The following is a 21144-nucleotide window of genomic DNA, read 5'->3' as shown; positions in this document are numbered from 1 at the left end:
CATCTAGCTATCAAAAACAATCTTTTCTATCATATACATCTGATCAAATTATGTAACTGTTTGTGAAAATATTGTATGAATTAAATTATAACATATCTCTTTCAAATTTATTTTAATTTTTATAACCCCGATTTTAATTCAATTATTTTATTATTCCAACTTTATTTTATTTTATTAGAAATAATAAATCACTTCACTTCAGAAGAAATAAAAAAAAAATCACAATCTACCTTAAAATGATAATTTGGATAATTTGGAAAACTTGACATCTTTCAGGCTTGCCATGCCTGTTTATGTCATGCTTAACAACTTTTTATATAATTGATGAGATGTGGATGATGAAAAAGAAAAAAGAAATATTGATGAGTCAAGTTAACTCGCTCACTCAAGTTGACTTGAGGCGAAGTGGGAGTTTAGACTATACCACTTAAGTTGATTCATCCCGCTTGACAGATTAATCGTAAGTTGGACCAAAATGGGGATGGGTGGCCAATTTCACCACTCCTAAATGAACCATCAAACAAAACTATAATTTATAATTTATAATCTTGCAATATTTGTTTTTTGACAAAATTACTATAAATGGATTTTAGTAACATTTTAAAAAGTGGTGGAGTGTCGTGCATTATTACTTGATGTTATTTTGTAGGTTGATTCAATGAGATATGTGATAATAGTGTTTGGATCCTATCAATGGTTATTATTTTAGAGGTGTTTATCATTTTTTATCGAAGGTGGGGTAGTTTGTGTATTCGGTAGTATCATATTTAATTTGGTATAAGCAAATTCCACTTAAAATCTCTTTATTTGCTTGACGCCTTTTTCGCAACCACATCCCAACCAAAGATAACTTTTTCCGTTGAGGTATATTCTCCATGAGGAATCTTAATTTGGTGGCCTTGTTTTTTGTTGTTTGGATTGTAATTTTATTGTGAACTTTGTGCGTCTTGATTGGACTCGACGCATGTTTTGTGAGTAATACAAATTAATTTTGGCTTGTTTAAAAAAACATTTTAAAAAGTGTAAACCATCAAACCATATTCATATGTTAATTAAAGATTTAAATTTAATAGTGACAATAGTGACATAATAACCAAATGAGATAAGAGAAAAGTCAGCGAAAAACTTAACAAGAAAAACACAAAGATAGTTTCACCTATTCATAAAAGAAACATGAATCCCCCAATGACCTCCCCAAAAACTACTTTCTTTATGGAAGAGAATTTAATATGACAACAAATTGCTAAACACACATTTGTTTGGTGAAACATGTATATAATATGGTGGTTGGTGAAACATGTATAGTATTAAGTAATTAGGAAGCATTATGTTACTAGTTTCAACATGTAACTATATATTGTTGCATGCAAGAATGAAATAATGCAACACAAAACTAAGCTCTAAAAAAATGACTTATGTTAGGCTTGCTCCTTTGGTTGTCTTCTTGTTTGCCACATTATGTATGTATTTCAACTAAACTTCTCATCAACACATACCATGTTTATATTTTTTTTATTTATAGTTTAGAACTCATGAGAAATTTAATTCCAAACTTCTCCCAATTACTACTTACATATAAAATCATTCACCAATTTTCTCACAAAATTTTGCCATAATCAAATTAGTTAGAATTTTTCTCTCTCACAAACTTATCACTAATTTTATTGTTTAATGGTATGTGCATTGTTTCTACCCTAATTGTCTTTGCTTTTTACAGTGATGTTTCTGATGAAGAAGGTAGGAGCAGATGAATGTTGGGGTCCTTGTTCGGTACTTCAGACGCCGCCATGTCCCCTTTCAAAGTGTTATTGCATCCCTCTTTTTTTAGTTGTAGGTTACTGCTCGCATGCATCATCCCCAACTGTTATGAAGATGGTTGAGGAACATCCTAACTTATGTCAGTCTCATGCTGATTGCACGAAGAAAGGAAGTGGGAGTTTTTGCGCTCGTTATCCTAATCTTGATATCGAATATGGATGGTGTTTTGCCTCTAACTCTAAAGCACAAGAAGTATTCTTCGAAATTTTTTCTAACTATGAATTCATATAAGGCTACACAAAGTTACACATACTGCATACTCCTTCCGTCCCAAATTATAAGTCTATTTAAAAAGATTTTGTTATAAATTATAAGTCACTTTATAATATCAATAAAATATTCTATATATCCATCCACACTACCAAAAAAAAAAAATCTACATATCCACCACGACTACAATAAATGTTCTATGTGCATGTATGTGCTTGTATAATATATGTAGTTACTTTGCAAGCAGTGTGATGCTGCTCTTCTAGATCTACTTAATATGATAAAGTTTGGTCTGGTTTTAAAAGCCCTTGTTAGTGTCCTTTGAATTTTATAAAATTAAATTAATTTTTGTTTGAGGAAAAGACAGTTTTTTAAAGTATATTATTTAAACAACCATTTTAAGATAACAAATGAAACAACAAAAAATATATAAAGAAATATATGTATTAACATGAAAATAAAAGCAATAGAAAGAAAATAAAAATATAATAATACTATAAGAGAAGTGGTTTTAAAACTGTTAAAATGGTTATACAAATATTATTATTTTTCTTCATGTTTTTAATTCCTAAGAATAAGAAAATTTGTTTAATTAGAGTTAAAAAAACTGCACACCAACAAACGTGCCATTGTAATATGGAAAATGCTAACGGGTGTCCAGGGCACTAGTTAAAATATTAAAAAAGAAAATTATATAGTAAGAATTATTGCATTGAAAATTGTATAATCAATTCATAAAAAGTCAAAAAAGTTTTATTTCTTAGTAATAACTTCCTTTTTTAATATCCTTAATCAGTCATCCGGTGGCACCGATTAGCATGACCCTTATAATATAGCCACATTTAACTTATTGTATTCTACTCCCTCCATCTCTAAATAATAGTCGTTTAAGATTGATGCATGGTTATTAAGAAAATGATTAATTATGTTGATTTTGATGGTAAAATTAATATCATTTACTAAAACGCCCTTATTAATTGTAGTTAGTGGAGTAGTTAAGTTGGATGAAGTTCGATAAATAAGGGTATTATAATGGAAAAAAAATAATAAATGTTGCATTGATATTATAAAGTGACAATTATTTTGAGAAAAAGAAAAATGGGTAAAAAGATAATTATTGTGAGACGGAGTGAGTATATAATATATTATCAATCAATCTACGTAGCTCAACTCAATTATTAGAGACATTACATTATATAGGTATGGGTTGGAGTTCGAACCCCAAACACCTTACTTGTTCATCGTAATTAATACTTCATCCAGTCCTATTTACAAGAAACAATTTACTTTTTAGATACATTAAATAATTCATGTATTTGGTTTAGGTTCTTGACTAGATACATACATTATTCAATGTATCTAAAAAGTTAACCTTATTATATAAATAGAATCGGATGGAGTATATATATATTATCAATCATGTGTGGCAAATGACAAGATTCTCACATCACATATAGACAACAAGTATACATTGACATGGTGACTACCCTTAGATATCCTTGATTGAGTACCCTTTGAGTTTGTTTGGGTATATATATATCCATCATTTAATCGGTCAATTTCATGTCATATTTTTACATTAATTTATTTTAAAAGTAAATTTAAATTTTTAATGATTATTTTTACAAATATCGATACACAATCAAATTTTAAGATATCTAAGAATTAAATTCTCTTTTTCCTTAAAAAAAAAATTTAATTATATTTTTCAAAGAAGATATCTTAGATAGCTATCTAAGAATTTATGACATACTTTATATTGGCATTTTGTATATATGTGAGTCATAAATAAAGGCCAAGACGCCAAAGACAAAAATCACAACAAGATCTTGCATAAAATGAAATTATCATCTGATTATTCAATAAACTAAACAACACCTTCACAATAATGCCTCGTGACTCATGCAATATTTGACAACGAATATTTTAATCTGGACCCATAGATTATAATTGGAAGCAAACACATTATGATCAAATTGTAAACTTTTATTTTAGTCTTAATCATCCGGGTCTTGGGAAATTAATAGGGACAAGAACTCAAAATTTAACCAAAGATATATAAACAGTTTTAGATATCGATAGAAATTAGTTTCTTTCAAATGATTGGTATTTATGCTATTTTTTTACAAAATTAATAAACTCACATTATATGATTGATAAGCTAATTAGAATTAGAAAAAAGAGAAGTGTTATTGTGCACGACAATATTCACCACACAACCCGCACGACATGTTATTTGGCATAACCTCATTGCTTAAATAAATTTTAATTAAAATGCAGCAACAACAACTAAGTCTTATCCCACTAAGTAAGGTATGCTATAGATCTAAATAAATTTTAATTGAAATAAATGAATAAGATCTGAAATTGTGCGCTCATATAATATGTTGTTGTGTGGATTCCACGACAAATTGTTGTCGTGCTCATTAGCATTTGTGTTAAGAAAAATGATTGATAATAAATAATAAATGCAATTGGATATTAAGTATAATGATCGGCTCAACTAACAAACACAAACATTCTTTTACATATATAAACAACCACATTTACTTATCGTCTCATAAACTTTATTGTATACTTTTAGCCAACATAAAGTTAATAACATTTTTGAATTTTACATCCAAACTTAATTAACAGCATTTCTTAATTAATTGGTGAAACAAGCAATAACATCATTAGGCTCAATAGGATCAACAAGAAATTCATGTGGCAAATCCTTAATACCCATAAGATAAAATGTGTAAAATAGCTTAAATGGAAACACAATTTGATGAAGCTTAACTTGACCATAAACACCTTCAAATATTCCAGTTCCACCAGTTACAACCAAGTAAGTATCCTCATAAGTTAAATAAGAACCTTGTACATAAATATGACCATAGTCTCCAAAATAAAAACTGTATATTGCTTCATATATGTCCCCTTTTTTCTCTGCTTTGTTTTGAATTAAAACACATATTCCAGCTGTTATTCCCACCCTCTTTTGTAAGCATCCTGAGTACAACTGCACATTCCACACCCCCAAAAATAAAAAATAAAAATACTTTATCATAATTTCTAATTTTTAGTTTTTTTTTTTTTTTTTTAAATTTACTTCAATAAAGCATACATGCACTGACGAATCCAAAAATTTTAATAAGTGGGGTTCAAGTCATATCATCAATAATACAAGTTTCCCTCAAAAAAAAAAAAAAACACAATAATACAAGTTGTTATTTGTACAAAATTAGATTTTTTTTGTGGTGTCCGGCGTCTGAACCCACGACCTTTACATATATTATGTATTGTCCATGTTAACTGAGTTAAGCTCACGAGTAGGGATGGCAATGGGTACCCAATGGGTAAGGTACTATAGTATCCATCCCCATACCCGCGTTTGTAAAAAATGCCCGTACCCGTACCCGTACCCTCGTGGGCAACATCTTTAGTGCCCTTCCCCATACCTTATGGGCACTTAAATGTCCATACCCGCACTTTAGCCATGGAAAGATAATAAAAAACACCACACTTGAAATAAAACTATGATCTAAATTTTTTTAAATCAACTTACGAAATAATATGAATCGTAATATTTAACCAAATAAAAAAACATCCAAATTATTTCCGGAAAGAAAAAAAAATTGATACCTTACATCAGTTATACGTTAAAAAGTTGTAGTTGCATGTTAAAATCATAATAAATTGTTACTAAAGTTTTTATTAATCTGTTTTAGGTGTAAGGTTAGGCTTAAATAGTTAAATTTATTAATTAATTGTACACCAAAAATAAATAAATTATTTATAATATTATATAAATACATATATGCGGGTTGCGAAGCTGGGTAGTACAGTGCCCTTATCCATATAAATTTGCGGGTAATTACTCATACCCAAGTCCGGATCCATAAAAACGGGGTTTTACCTACCCATAGCGGGTATTTTTTGCGGATGCCCATAGAATCTGGATCCAATTACCATCCCTACTCATGAGGACACAGAGTTAGATTCTTGCCACTGACGAGACGCCTTATAAATACTAGCAATATTTACTTCTTATTTTTCACGGGACTAACAATATTTACTTTTTAGCCCTTAAAAAACAATATTTACTTTTCTTATATGGATCCCAACAATATTTACGTTTTCTTATATTTAAAATAAACTTTTTTGTTGTCAAATAGAAATTTTAAAAAATAACTTTTGGGTTTTAATTCGTGTCATAATTGTGCAGCAGATTATGTATGACTATGAGCCACGAGGACTTCTCAAAAAAAATATATGAGCCACGAGGCAAGCTTTTTTTTTTTTGTATGGATCACCATGAGTCACACTTATATTTTATATAAATTTATTTATATTCAAGTAAATTGAAATAAACAAAAAATCAACTATAAGTGCATCCTTGAATTAAGATTGAGTATCTCAAAATCACAACATGCAAACATAAATTTGACAAAGATTACTTTTCGCAATTAACAAAATCATGGTGTCAATGCGATTTGTCAAACTCTTTGTTTTAGAATATGTACTAACTTAAAACTTAAAAATAAGTTTTACCCAAAATTGAAAAAAGAAACTTTAAAGTTTAAACCCAAAATTGCAACTAGTAATAAAAGCTCTAAAAAATATTTATTACACAATGTGATTATTTAGACAAAAAAATAAAGACCAAAATAGTGATATAACCGACTCACCTTGTTGCTAAAGGGAACTAGATCATTAAGTGTGTTGACATTTTTTTGACTCAACCTAAGATAAGCAGGGCTTCCACGATCTTTTTCATTGATCTCATAAACACTAAGTTCTTGCACTTTGACTACAAATTAAGCAAAAAAAATAAATTTTCAAAGGGTCAACATAGATATTATTAACAAGCAAGTTCCATAGTTCCTTAACAAACAAACAAACAAGAAAGAAAGATGTTAGGAGTGAACCTGAGTTAGATGATTGATAAGCTTGGCTTTTGCAAATGAAAGACTTGTTTGATTGGTAAGAGTTTAATGATGAGGTATTAATGTTTAGGTTGAGTGTTGGTGTAGTGAGTGAAGAGAATGGTAAGATAGTAGATTTGGATGAGATGTTTAGTTGTGATGATTTTGTATTGGAAGGTTTGGTATAGAAAGAAGAAATTGTTCTCAAAGAAAAGGATGAAGAAGACATAACTTTTTATGATGAGAAAGTGGAAAAGTGAGGGGATGTTACTAGTAATGGTGTTATATATATAACCATAAGAAGGGAGCTGGTATTGCATGTCACAAAACTAAATGCATAAACTAAACACAATAATAAAGATCAATAAAAAAGAACTTATTAACATTAGAGAAAGTGTATCTTTAATGTGTTTGTGTGTGCCTAATCAATATGTATGACCAAACAATACTTACTATCCGTTCCCATTATCATCCCTAGGTGGAGCAATAAATCTCAAATTCATTATTTCATATTAAGGCTTATCTCTTACTCCCTCTGGTCACTATTATAAACACAAATCAATTTTTTAGGTTCATTCATTAAATGTTGTATTTAGTTTATATTATTGAGCAAATACATTATTTATTTAATAAATTTTAAAAGTTGACTTTTGCTTATAATAGTGACCGGAGACAGTATGTCAGGACATATAAATTGTCAATTTTTCAATTTATATACTCTTGTTTCATTTTTCTTTTTCTGGTTGTGCTGAATTCTAATCAATGTGAATTGAATCGGTGATTTTTTTTTTTAAAGAAAAAAATGTGTAAATATTTATTGGAAAATTTTAAAGAATATCCTGGGAGGACATTGGGTAAGAAAATAATAATAGAAATATATTAAAGGTTAAAATGGAAATTCAAAGTAACTTTTATATTGAAAATACAACTTTTGAAACTTTTAATGCATTGAATGTATAATTTCCAAAAATTTTCCCTATATTTAGCCTTTTAACTTATGCCCCAAGTACACAAGTTAGCATTTTTCACTGTTAAAAAAGTGGTAAAAAGTGATGAATTCAACTTCTCAAAAATTTAACAGTTGTAAATTCCAATACAAACCTATTAGCATGATCTTTAAAAGTTGTAAATTTAAAAATTGTTAATTTCAAGTGTCAAATTTGTTAGCATGACCTTTATTTATTTTGACCAAAAGTAAGGTTTACTTGTTATGTTTTTCCCTTTTTTTAGGTATGTTTTTCCATGTTTTTTTTTTAAAAATGTTTTTTGTGTTGTTCTTAACTTTAAATATTTTTTATGATTGCAAAAAAAGAAAATGATTTTTGTTAGAAAATGCTTATTGCCGAGATTGGCAACAAGAAGGGGGTTTAGGGGAATATGGTCGAGTTTGCCTCCAAAAAGGTTCAAATTTTCTCTTGACAAGCAATTTTTGGTAGACTCAATCAAATTTATCTAGAAGAGGAGTTTTAGTGGGTGGTGTTTGTTCGGATTATGTGTGGTGTATGGGGGATTCGAGAGATGGAGGATCACTTGTTTTGTAGATGTAACTTTGTTGCGGAAATTTGGTATTCAATTTATAAATGGATATGAACATGGGTCATTCTATTCAAAAATGTGGTATCCCTCCTAGATTATTTTTATCTTCTTCTTCTTTATTAAAACTGGACTGAATGTTTCCGTGTAGTCACAAACAACCAGGGTGTTTCCGTGTAGTCGTGCCTTGTAACGATCAATGGAGCCATCCTGATTTCGTTTGATACAAAAAACCCATTTACACCCAACCAAATTCTGAGCAGAGGACCGATTAACAAGATCCCATGTGTTATTGTTGTGTAAGGCATTAAATTCAGCTTGCATGGCCGAGCGCCAATCAGGGTCACGAAGGGCTTGAGTCATATTGTTGGGTTCGATGGGAAATAAGGGGCGAACATGAAGGTTAAGCTTTTTGATGGGTTTAACAATGTTGTTTTGAGACCGGGTGATTATCCCATCGACGTTGGATTACCAGTTTTTGTGTGGGCGAGGAGTGGGTGGGGGCGGTGCTGGAGGCATTGGCGATGTAGTGATGTGGGCCAATTCATTGGATGTTGAGGACGTGGGCGAGGACATTTGAATGTTTTGGGCGACCTCATTGGAGTTTGGTGAAGAGGGTGAAGATGATTGAGTGGGTTGGTCGAGCTCATTGGAAGTTTATGAAGAGGGCGACTGTTGTTGAGTGGTGTGGAAGACGTCATTGGCCATTGGTGATGATGGCGCAGACGAGTGAGTTATCTGAGCGAGTTCATTTGGGATTGGAGTTGTGATGAGTAAAACCGCAAGTGCACGGTTCTACCGAAGTAGTAATAAAAGTAAATTGTTTCGACAGGGAGTTATGAATTCAATTAACTTTCAATAATGATTAGAAAAGAGTTTTAGTTGAAAAGTTTGGATTTTGTTTTTAAAAAGAAATAACAATAATAATAAAAAGGTGCCTTAAGATCATTGGTCCGTCATGATGACAAATCCTTCACAAACCAAACCTTTAAACCTAGAACTTTATGTTATACCTATTTTCTAAATACAAGTTTCTCTTTAGTCTATCACATCTCCTTTCGGTCTCAATGAGTGTGTTCCTCTAGCAACCACACCTATTTTCATGGTTGATTGCTATTAGAATCCTTGAAGTTCAAAACTTTATATGTCTCAAGGTTTGCTAGACTATTTTCATGTTTCGCAATCCTTGTCTAAATTCACTTGTGCGAATACCAAAACTCCACTTTCGTTTTACGAATTGATATTTGATATGATGAATTAACAATTACTAACCCTCCACTTTCGCTTCTACAGTTTGATAATTGTTAATTCATATTAAAACGGTGAATTTAGATTAGAAATTAGGGTTACATAAAATTAGGGTTTAAGGCTTGGTTTGATTAGGATTATGTCATTTGACTTATCCAACAATCCCAAGACAAGAAGAGTCTACTCACTCACGTTCATTGTAGACATAGAAGAGAAAAAGAAGAAGAAGAAGAACATAAAAGTAAATAATAGTAAAATAAAGGTGAACTTTTATTCCAAGAACAAAAGATGAATTGTTGTGATAGCTAGCTACTCTATTTATAGTCTTATGTCGACTTAAAACCTAAGCAACTATTCACTAGAATGTTCTACAAGAAACCACGAGCTTTTCGGTCAAAATAGATAGCTTGTTTCCGAAGCAAAAGAAGCAAAAGAGAATCCTGAAGCTTGGCACGACCGTGCTGCTAGTGGCACGGGTCGTGCCTCCTCTCTAACTTGGGGAGTGACATATTTTTGTCCCATATTTCGTATTTTCATCCTGAATCAGCTTCTAATCCTCTTTCTTTTGCTCCAAGACTCAATCTATCAAATATTCGTTCATAAAATATAATAATATGCAATTGAAGTAAAATAGTTCTAAAATGAAATAATATTTAAATAAAATAAACTTAAATCTAAATAAAACGAAATCAAATATTTATATTAAAACTACTAATTATTGACTCATCAAGTTGTTTAAATTTTAAATGATTTTTTTTACAAGGTATCCATACCCAATCAAATTTTAAGATATCGAAGAATTTATTACATACATTGACATTATGGAGTCATAAATAAAATCCAACACCTTGTCAAAAAAAAAAAAAAACCAACACGCCAAAGACAAGAATCACAACAAGATCTTGCATAAAACAAAATTATTATTTGATGTGTCATGTTAACTTGTGTTCTAAGGGCACGAATTAAAAAACGAAATAGTAAAAAAAATTATATTGAAAATATAAGTTCTTAAACTTTTACATCATTAAATACACAAGTTCCAAGAAAAAACATCTATCTTTAGTTTACCAACTTATGCCTTAGAGCATCCACAATGGGAGGGTCTTAAACATTTAAGACCTGGTACCTAATAGGTATCCCCATTGTGAAAAAAAATGAGGGCCTTAAAAGATGCAAGGTCTAAACTAAGACCTCATTCTTAAATGGACCCACACTACCTTTTTATTAAAATAATAATTAAAAAGTGTACTAAAATAGATAGTGTATTAAATCAATAATATTGGTGGGACCCAATTAGACCTTTTGTTAGAGGGTTTCCATTGGAGTGGTTGAGTACCTATTAGGTACTATTATTAAAAAAGTATTAAAAAATAATGTATCAATGTGGGACACATTTAAGACCTCAAAGATGAGAATCGCCATTGTGGATGCTCTTAAATCACAAGTTAGCATTTTCTTTATTTGATTCAATAAACTAAACAACATCTTCACAATAATTTAATGCTTCGTGGCACATGCAATATTTAACAACAATTATTTATGGGAAATACTAACCGGTGCTCTTGGGACAATGCCTAAAGCTACCAAAAAAGGAATTTTATAGTAGTTATTGCATTGAAAATTGTGGGTAGCACTTCAGTGACTTTGTGTTATGTGACTTTGGTGACTTTAGTGTATTTTAGATGAGAGAGAACGATAGATGAGTGATTAAAATAAATTATTTTGATGAGAGATAATTATTGGTTAGGATAGAGATAGAGACAAAATCACCAAACACAAAGTCATCGAAATGCTACCCGAAAATTTAATTAATTTATAAAAAGTCAAAACAAATTTCTTTTTTAAGTAATAACTTTCATTTTAGTATCGTTAACCAGTGCCCCGGAGGCATCGGTTATCATAACCCTTATTTTATCGAAACCCGTGGATTATTAAGTGGAAGTAACAAAATTTAACGTAAGATATATAAGATTTGGTTAAAACTGTTTTAGATATCAATAGAAAGTAGTTTCTTTCAAGTGATTCGTATTTATGCTATTTTTTACAAAATTAATAAACTCACAATATATGATTGCTAAGCTAAATTAGATTTAAAAAAATGATAATAAATGATAAATGCAAATCGGATATTAAGTATAAAGACCATGTCTTCTCACACTCGCTATCAAACTAGAAAAAAAAATTATAATTTTTGTGAACTTAACTCAATTAGTATGTATATTACCTATCATATGTTGGGGCTGAGGTTTGAACCTCGGACACCTTATTAGACTACTTGAAAAAGAAAAAAAGAAAATTGTTTGAAAGTATACTTTTACACAACATAAAGTTAATAACATTTTTAAGTTTTAAATCCAAACTTAATTACCACCATTTCTTAATTAGTTGGTGAAACCAGCAATAACAGCATGAGGCTCATAATCTTTGGCATCTAAACTTGGCTTAACAGCTAGGTTAGGCTCAATAGGATTAACAAGAAACTCATGTGGCAAATCCTTAATACCCTTAAGATAAAATGTGTAAAATATCTTAAATGGAAACACAATTTGATGAAGCTTAACTTGACCATAAACACCTTCAAATATTCCAGTTCCACCAGTCACAGCCAAATAAGTATCCTCCTCATAAGTTAAATAAGAACCTTGCACAGAAATATGACCATACTCTCCAAAATAAAAACTATATATTGCTTCATATATGTCCCCTTTTTTCTCTGCTTTGTTTTGAATCAAAACACATATTCCAGCTGTTATTCCTACCCTCTTTTGTAAACATCCTGAGTACAACTGCAAATTCCATAACCCCAAAATCAAATAAATTCCTTTACCTTTATCCTAATTCTATATTTTGTTGGTACAATCCTAATTTCTAATTTTTAGTTATTTTTTTTTAAATTTGCATAAATTAGGCCTACATGATGCAAAGTTTGTAGTTTCTAATGGACAATATTACCTTTAAAAAATAAGGGTCATCCTAATTGGTTCACAAGAACCGGTTAAAGAAGCAAAAAAAAAAAAAAAAAAAATTAAAAATGACATAATTTAGACTTTTGAGGCATTGATTTCACAACTTTCAATATAATACTATTAGAATGGAGTACTTAAATAAATCTCGTGTATACATCACTTATTTATGGTTTTTAATAGTAGTACACTCCAATATCTCGAGGCAACACCACTAGACCAATCCATGTGTGTTGGTCTTATAAATACTAATAATATTTACTTCATACTCCAGGGAAAAAAATTTGTTCCAAATTATATGTCGCTTTACAATACCAATGCAACATTAATGTTACTTTTCCTATTATAACCTTAACTATTTATTACTATATCTTCTTTCAATTCTTTCATTTATCTTTCCCATGTTATTTATTAAGGACAATTTTGTAAAACAACTCATAATATCTATTTTTTCACACAATATTAATTGCATTTCTTAATATGTGTGAAATGTCCAAAACGTCATACAATTTGAGACGGAGGGAGTATTTTTTAGGAACTAGCTTACTTTTGGGAAATGCTAACATGTGTTTTAATGACACAGGTTAAGAAACTCAATGTTAAAAATTTGTTTCGTAAATTGTTCCAAATTATTTCTAAAAAAGTCAAAAATTAATTTTTATCAATTAATAATATTTTCTTCTGTCCCTATATCTAAGCACCCATTTGATTTTATTTTTGTCTTTAAATGTAAACCCCTTTTCAACTTACTAGATGCATTTATTATTTTTTTCCTAAACATACTCCTAGTTAATACAATTATCTTGTCTTGAAATTTAAAAAGTCAAATTTAATACACATACAAACAAATGACAATTTAATAATATTAACACACAAAACACACATTAATTACATTGACAACTTTTTTTAAGAAATGTGAAAAAAGCAAAAGGGGCTAACATAAGGGGATGGAGGGAGTACTTTCTATTTGTAAAAACCTCAAAAATCAATATTTACATTTTAGTTTTAAAAATTAATTTTTAGAGCGTTAGCACAATTCTTTACTTTTTATCCCCTAAAAAACAATATATACTTTTCTTATATACCTCAAAAAACAATAAATACTTTTCTTATATGGAGTACTTAATTGACATGCTTTTTCCTTTTAATTTTTTTTCCGTCAAATAAAAACTTTTAAAATTAAATTGTTGGGTTATAGTTCGTGTCACAATTGTGCAGATATTTTTAAGAAAGACCAAAATAATGATAACCAACTCACCTTGTTGCTAAATGAAATTAGATCATCAAGTATGTTGACATTTTTTTGACTCAATCTAAGATAAACAGGGCTTCCACGATCTTTTTCATTGATCTCATAAACACTAAGTTCTTGTACTTTGACTATTAATCAAGCAACAAAAAAAAAAAAAATCAAAGGGTCAACATAGATATTATTAACAAGCAACGAATTCCATCATAGTTCCTTGACAAACAAACAAGAAAGATATAAGGAGTGAACCTGAGTTAGATGATTGATCTTGACTTTTGCAAATGAAAGACTTGTTTGATTGGTAAGAGTGTAGTGAGGTATTAATGTTTAGGTTGTTGAGTGTTGTTGTAGTGAGTGAAGGGAAGGGTAAGATAGTTGATTTGTATGAGATGTTTGGTTGTGATGATTTTGTGTTGGAAGGTTTGGCATAGAAAGAAGAAATTTTTCTCAAAGCAAAGAATGAGGAAGACATAATTTTTTATGATGAGAAAATGGAAAAGTGGAGTACTAGCTATCAAAATGTTAATGGTAAAGGTGTGATATATATAACCATAATAAGGGAGCTGGTATTGAATGTCACAAAACAAAATGCATAAACTAAAAACAAAATAATAAACATCAATAAAAAAGAAAAACAAATTATTGTTGTTGTCGTTGTTGTCTATAATCAAGTGAGGGGGGTGTTACTGGTAATGGTGTGATATATATAACCACAAGAAGGGAGCTGGTATTGCATGGCACAAAACAAAATGCATAAACTAAGCACAAAATAATAAACATCAATAAAAAAGAAAAACAAATTATTGTTGTTGTTGCTGTTGTTATTTTCTATAATCAAACGAGGGGGATGTTACTAGTAATGATGTGATATATATATATATATATATATATATATATATATATATATATATATATATATATATATATATATATATAACCATAAAAAGGGGGCTGATATTGCATGTCATAAAACAAAATGCATAAACTAAACACAAAATAATAAACATCAATGAAAAAGAAAAACAAATTATTGTTGTTGTTGCTGTTGTTGTTGTCTATAATCAAACGAGGGGGATGTTACTAGTAATGATGTGATATATATATATATATATATATATATATATATATACATATATATATATATAACCATAAAAAGAGAGCTGGTATTGCATGTCACAAAACAAAATGCATAAACTAAACACAAAATAATAAACATCAATAAAGAAAAAAAACAAATTATTGTTGTTGTTGTTGTCGTCGGGGATGTTACTAGTAATGGTGTGATATATATAACTATAAGAATAGAGCTGGTGTTGCATGTCACAAAACAAAATGCATACACTAAACAAAAATAATAAGCATCAATAAAAAAGAAAAACAAATTTTTGTTGTTGTTGTCTATATTTAAGCGAGGGGAATGTTACTAGTAATGGTGTGATATATATATATATATATATATATATATATATATATATATATATATATAATATATATATATATATATAGCCATAAGAAGGGAGCTGGTTGCATGTCACAAAACAAAATGCATAAACTAAACACAAAATAATAAACATCAATAAAAAAAATATAAAAAATTATGTTGTTGTTGTTGTGTGTGCGCCTAATCAATATGTTTGACCAACCAAACAAACTCCTCGAAAGGTCTTTCTTGGTCCCAAAACTATAAACAGTAAGGATTCTTTTTATTTATTTAAAATAAATGGTTAAAACATTTAGATAATGAGTCTTAGTTGCTATGTTGGGTGTGATGGAAGCTTGATCGTTGTTAGAGGGGGATGATTATTGGTCTTGGAAGCTGAGTTCGAGGAGGATTTCTTGGCATGTGGTTACCTCTTAGGTTTGTCTCTCAAGAAAGGGATAGGGTGGGGATATTTATTTTATCATATCATTCAAGGTTTTGCAACTCGAGAGTTTACCTCAACTCGTTTTACCTAGGTAAACTCGACTCGTAAACTCGAATCGTAAACTCGTACGAGTTTACCTAAAATTGAAATTTTATACAATTTATTATATGCATGACATATGTAAGCTAATATAATACTGTAAAAAGATCAATAGTGAAAAATATAGACTTAATTATAAATGCAAAGTAATAAGTTAGAAAACAAAACATGGTTCTGACCTAGAAAACAAAACATAACCAAGTTTAAATAACAAGCTTCTGAATATTAACAAACAGTAATAAGTTATTTAGAAAAAATGCACGTTCACAAATTCACGAGATGCCTAAACTAAACCAGTAACAGTGTAACACCGCTATTTAGAAGAAAAAAAACATGTAATCTATGTTAAATAATAGAAATAGAAACAGAAATAGAAACCTGATGATCAAAGTTAAAAACCCTAACAATAACATGTAACAACTATCTAGAAAAGATGCCTTTTGAAGCTTTGATGATAAAAGAAACAATAAAGGAAAGGAAAAAGAGAGTCTGAATCTGAACTTTGAAGCTCTGTTTTTCGTTCAAACAAGATTGTATATATGCCTTATAATCTAACGTTACAGCTGACAACAAACACCACCACAATAACACCGCAACCCAACTCGAAAACGCAAAGAATCGGAATTGGAATCGAAATTTCAATGTTTCTCCATCGTCAGAATTTCCAGGTTTCTCCACCGCCCCCTGTTCTTGAAAACGAAAAGAAAATGAAACGAAACGTTAAAATCTAGATGGGACCCTGTAGTAATTTTCACTTCAGTTGAAACGTAGAAAGTTTGGGCTTGAAAAAAATGGGCAAAAAAAAAAAGGGGTCATTTTTGAAGAAAAAAAATACAGGAGTAAACTCGCAAAAAACGGTAAACTCGCCCGATTTTACACGAGTTTACTGAGTGTTAACTCGGTCAAACTCGTCAAACTTTCCGATTTTACCAGAAATCGAGTTTACCTCCGAGTTAACACGTTTTTAGCACCTAAACACGTAAACTCGGTAAACTCGCCGAGTTGACACGCGATTTGTGGAACATTGATATCATTGGTCCGAAAAGGTTGGACACCATCTAAGGTTCATGTTAGCTCATGGAAGCTCTTCCTAGATAAATTTTCTACTTGGTAGATCTTTTAAGACACAGGGTTATAGTGGAATTAGATGGAACTTCGGGTTTTTTTTTTTTTTTTTTTTTTTTTTTTGTGTGTGTGGAGGTGGGGGTGGGGTTCATATAGAATTGTTAAGTAGCTTGTGGAGAAGTCTGTCTTATCATATTTTTAGGGTCCTTTATTAGTCATTTTACAAATCCCTCCCTTCATTTCTAAACTCGCAAGCAAAGCCTAAGGGCACTCTTTATCATTTTGCTATAAATATAAGGTAAATAATGTTGGCCAGAGAAAGATGGGTGAGGAGAACTTGATTTTAGAAATCATAAACTCTTAACTCAAATTGCAAATCATGAGATACCATCGATTGGAAAGTAATCAAATTCAATTCAGAAATTCAATTCATTGCAAGAGCATCATCAGGTTTCAAAACAAATCAGATTCAACAATTCAAAAATTGATCAATGTAATATAAAAAATGACGTACAAATTTAAGTGATCCTTTATTCATTGCACACTTATTAAGAAAAATATATTAGTGAATGAAAAAGAAAAATTGGTTTAAGTGCTCCTGTTAAATATTAGTGCATTAACTAACCATTAACAAAATACTAACCATTAACAAAATACAAAGTAGAATTATTCTACTACTAGAATATATTTAATTGAAAGTGATGAAAGTAGTTTTAATTAGAGTTATATTTAGAAAAAAATAATTAATATTGCATTGAAAAGTGAAATGAGTAATTTATTTTAGCACAATATTTTTTTACAAAAACTCACTTATTATGAGACGGAGGGAGTATGTTTTTCCATGTTGTTCTTAACTTTAAATATTTTCTGTTCCCTAATTTTTTTTTTGTGATTGTAAAAAAATATGATTTTAGTTAGGTAATGCTTATTGTTACCATTCACTTACAAATGAAAAGGAAGAATAGAATCTCAACCGTATATATATTTTCAACTATCGTTTGCATGTATTTCGCATTTTACTGTTTTGTTTGTGTTCCTTGTACAAAGCTAATTCTTGCATTTCTTCTTGATATATAGTTGATTATTTAACTTCAGTCTATAATCAAAGATAATAAGCCGGCAACTCTTTATCACTTGAGCATTTTATATACAATTAATGAATGTCTTTGGTAAAAAATAAAAATTAATGTCATAAAAATAGTAAGATCCACATTCAAAAAGACCGAGAGTTTCAACTCAACCATCCAAGTTAACCCACACCACTTTGGACGGTTTAATCACATGACCCGTACATTTTGTCACTCCTAAATTTAACCATCAAACAAAATAAGTAAGTAACCATCTTGCAATATTTTATTGAAAATGTTAGGTCTAAATGTAAGAGACACATTAGTCAAAGGTTATAATATATGCAATGTCGGGGTTTGAACCCCGGACACAAAAAAAAAAATAATGGCCAAAGGTGATAACTGATAAAGAGATCAATCTTGCCAAAAGCCAGAGAAAAGCACATAGATGATTTCCCACAAAAACAATTCTAGAAGAGAGTTTGATGTGATATACGAATTGCTTAGGACACACTTTTTTGGTAATGTGGTGTTCGGTGAAAAATGTATATCTTCAATTTAAAGTATTAAGCAATTTAGGAGCATTATTTTCATGAAGTATCTCTATAAATTGTTACATACAAGATTAAACTAATGCAACACAAAACTAAGCTTATAACACAAAGTCATATAGTTGGTTCTTTTTATCGATAAAAAATGGCTTATGTTAGGCTCATTCCTTTGGTTGTCTTCTTGCTTGCCATATTCTGTATGTATTTTAGATATATTTCTCATCAATATATACATATTGGTCATATCTATTTATAATTGCATGTATTCTTCCAACTCTAATTGCCTTTTTCTATTTACAGCAACGTTCTCTATGAAGAAGCTGGTAATAGCAGCAGACTGTTCGGGTATTTGTTCGCCATTTGAGATGCCACCATGTCGCTCTAGCGATTGTCGTTGCATCCCTATTGCGCTAATTGGAGGTTTCTGCATAAATCCAATATCATCTATTATGAAGATGGTCGAGGAACATCCTAATTTATGCCAGTCTCATGTTGATTGTACAAAGAAGAAAAGTGGGAGTTTTTGTGCTCGTTATCCTAATCCTAATATCGAATATGGATGGTATTTTGCCTCTAACTCTGAAGCACGAGACGTATTCTTCAACATTTCCTCTAACTCTGAACTTACAAAAGACCTCTTGAAGATGCATTCCACAACTTACTATTGATATATGCAAAAATAAAAGTCATGCATGCATGACATGATGAACCTAATACTTAAATAAACAATTGGATTTCTTAGATATCCAACATGATTAAAATAAATGTTGCATGTGCATGGTTTCACGTACGTACTTACTTTGTAATCAATCCAATGATCTATATGCTTCTAGATCGACTCAATATAATAAAAGTTTCTCATATATAATCTGCTCTATTTTTTCTCGAGTTTCTCATATTTTTGATCGATAAGTCCTAGGCTCTAAAAGTGTACTTTAATCAATTAGGTAATTGAGTGAAATCTCACTTTAAGATAGGTGATAGGTCAAATACATCTAAAGGTCCTTTAAGTTTTTAGTTTTTTTCAAAGTGGTCCTTTAAGTTTCAAAAGTCTCAAACAAGTCTTTTAAGTTTCAAAAGTCCCAAACAAGTCCTTTTAGTTTTTGAATCGTTTCAAACAAGTCCTTTTAGAGGATGATGATGATGATTCAGATGATAGCAACAAAGAGCATTATCCACCATTTGCCATGCCTAAAAAGATGACTAATTTTAAGTGGGTGTTAGGAGCCAGATTTGGTACCAAATATGAGTTCAAGGAAGCAACCAATTATGTTATCTACATTAGGACTTGTTTGAAACGATTCAAAAACTAAAAAGACTTGTTTGAGACTTTTGAAACATAAAGGACCACTTTGAAAAAAACGAAAAACTTAAAGAACCTTTAGATGCATTTGACCTAGGTGATATCTTGGTACAAAATGAAAGTTAGTTTCCCACATAGATCAACCCAGTAACGGATAAAAAACCATACTCACATTAATAGTAACACATCATTGATTTTTATGTACTGTGTATCCATCATTTCCCTTTTTTTTTTTTGAAGAACTATCATTTCCCATTTTGAGCATTGCTATTTATCTAGAGAGTTTTTATCAACAATTTATCAATAAAAGATCTCAGCCAATTAAATTTGTTATTTGTCGGAAATCAAGGGAGATAATGGTGTGTAATTAAGAAAAGGTGTTAGCAAATACACTATCTCGAAATTTTCTTGATGCATTTTGTCACTATATCTATCATTTCCCATCTTATAATGTGTACAACTCGTAATGCTCACAAATATACGGTATACATAGCCAATCTTTTCAAACCTCTTGATGCATTAAGTACATTATTTTCCTTATAAAAACATTATTAGAGAATATAAAATATTCATTGTATAAATTATTTGTATGAAAATTGCTATATCTTCCGAGAAATTAAATAGCAAAACCTTCCCGAATAAAATATCAGTGCATTTTTTGGTTTCTCACTCATGCTGAATTTTCTCTCACCTCCGTGTATTCCGCAAGGGCAGTGTTTTGATTGGTCAATGGCTCTATCGGGATGATTTTGGGATGATTTCCTTCGCTTTATATAGCACATCTCTTTTTTTGGTACAATTATATAGCACATCTCTATTAGTATATTATACTATATTAGTTAGAGATATATAATTGAAGCTCAAGTTAGTGATGGTTGATGCCTAAGATATTTGATGCCCATAAATAATTCTTTCATGACAAGTAAAACCGTGTATATGTTGAAATGTTGTTTTTAACGACAGTATATCAATGTTGTTACATATAATTTTATTGAAATATATGTATGAGAAGCATGTTGGTATGTTGCATATTTGTATAACTTAAATTGAATCATCGTTTTGACTATTTTTTTATGTGCATTATGAAAAGAAAATTTACAAAAGGATACCCCCTCCAAAAAAAAAGGGAGACCAACAAAGGTTTGAAAACAAAATCACCACTAATCGTTAAAGGATCTAGGAGAGAAAAAACTAAAATCAAAACCATAAAAAGGCATGAAACATGGAGTTGATGCTACTAAAAATGATAATTTAGATGCTAAA

General features: G+C 30.1%; 4 protein-coding genes across 4 annotated transcripts; 2 read left to right on the top strand and 2 right to left on the bottom strand.

Moving 5' to 3' along the window:
- Positions 1-1361: 1361 nt before the first annotated feature.
- LOC25495599 (albumin-1) lies at positions 1362-2290 on the top strand. Its single transcript, XM_013595824.3, has 2 exons — positions 1362-1460; positions 1718-2290. The coding sequence occupies exons 1-2, from the start codon at positions 1409-1411 to the stop codon at positions 2047-2049; spliced, it is 384 nt and encodes a 127-aa protein (XP_013451278.1). The 5' UTR covers positions 1362-1408; the 3' UTR covers positions 2050-2290.
- A 2284-nt stretch (positions 2291-4574) lies between these two features.
- Positions 4575-7311, bottom strand: LOC25495598 (allene oxide cyclase, chloroplastic). Its single transcript, XM_013595823.3, has 3 exons — positions 6942-7311; positions 6702-6823; positions 4575-5032 (listed from the first exon to the last, which is right to left on the bottom strand). Exons 1-3 carry the CDS (start codon positions 7165-7167, stop codon positions 4676-4678), a joined length of 705 nt encoding a protein of 234 aa, XP_013451277.1. The 5' UTR covers positions 7168-7311; the 3' UTR covers positions 4575-4675.
- A 4789-nt stretch (positions 7312-12100) lies between these two features.
- On the bottom strand, positions 12101-14403 carry LOC25495597 (allene oxide cyclase, chloroplastic). The gene is made up of 3 exons (XM_013595822.3): positions 14181-14403; positions 13941-14062; positions 12101-12505 (listed from the first exon to the last, which is right to left on the bottom strand). The coding sequence occupies exons 1-3, from the start codon at positions 14401-14403 to the stop codon at positions 12101-12103; spliced, it is 750 nt and encodes a 249-aa protein (XP_013451276.1).
- Positions 14404-18647: 4244 nt separating this feature from the next.
- Positions 18648-19443, top strand: LOC25495596 (albumin-1). Its single transcript, XM_013595821.3, has 2 exons — positions 18648-18775; positions 18879-19443. The coding sequence occupies exons 1-2, from the start codon at positions 18724-18726 to the stop codon at positions 19244-19246; spliced, it is 420 nt and encodes a 139-aa protein (XP_013451275.1). The 5' UTR covers positions 18648-18723; the 3' UTR covers positions 19247-19443.
- Positions 19444-21144: the final 1701 nt, after the last annotated feature.

The sequence above is a fragment of the Medicago truncatula genome, chromosome 6 (genome assembly GCF_003473485.1).
Source record: "Medicago truncatula cultivar Jemalong A17 chromosome 6, MtrunA17r5.0-ANR, whole genome shotgun sequence".
NCBI lineage: Eukaryota > Viridiplantae > Streptophyta > Magnoliopsida > Fabales > Fabaceae > Medicago > Medicago truncatula.
Note: the sequence above shows the minus strand (reverse complement) of the source record. Positions and strands in the feature narration are given on the sequence as shown.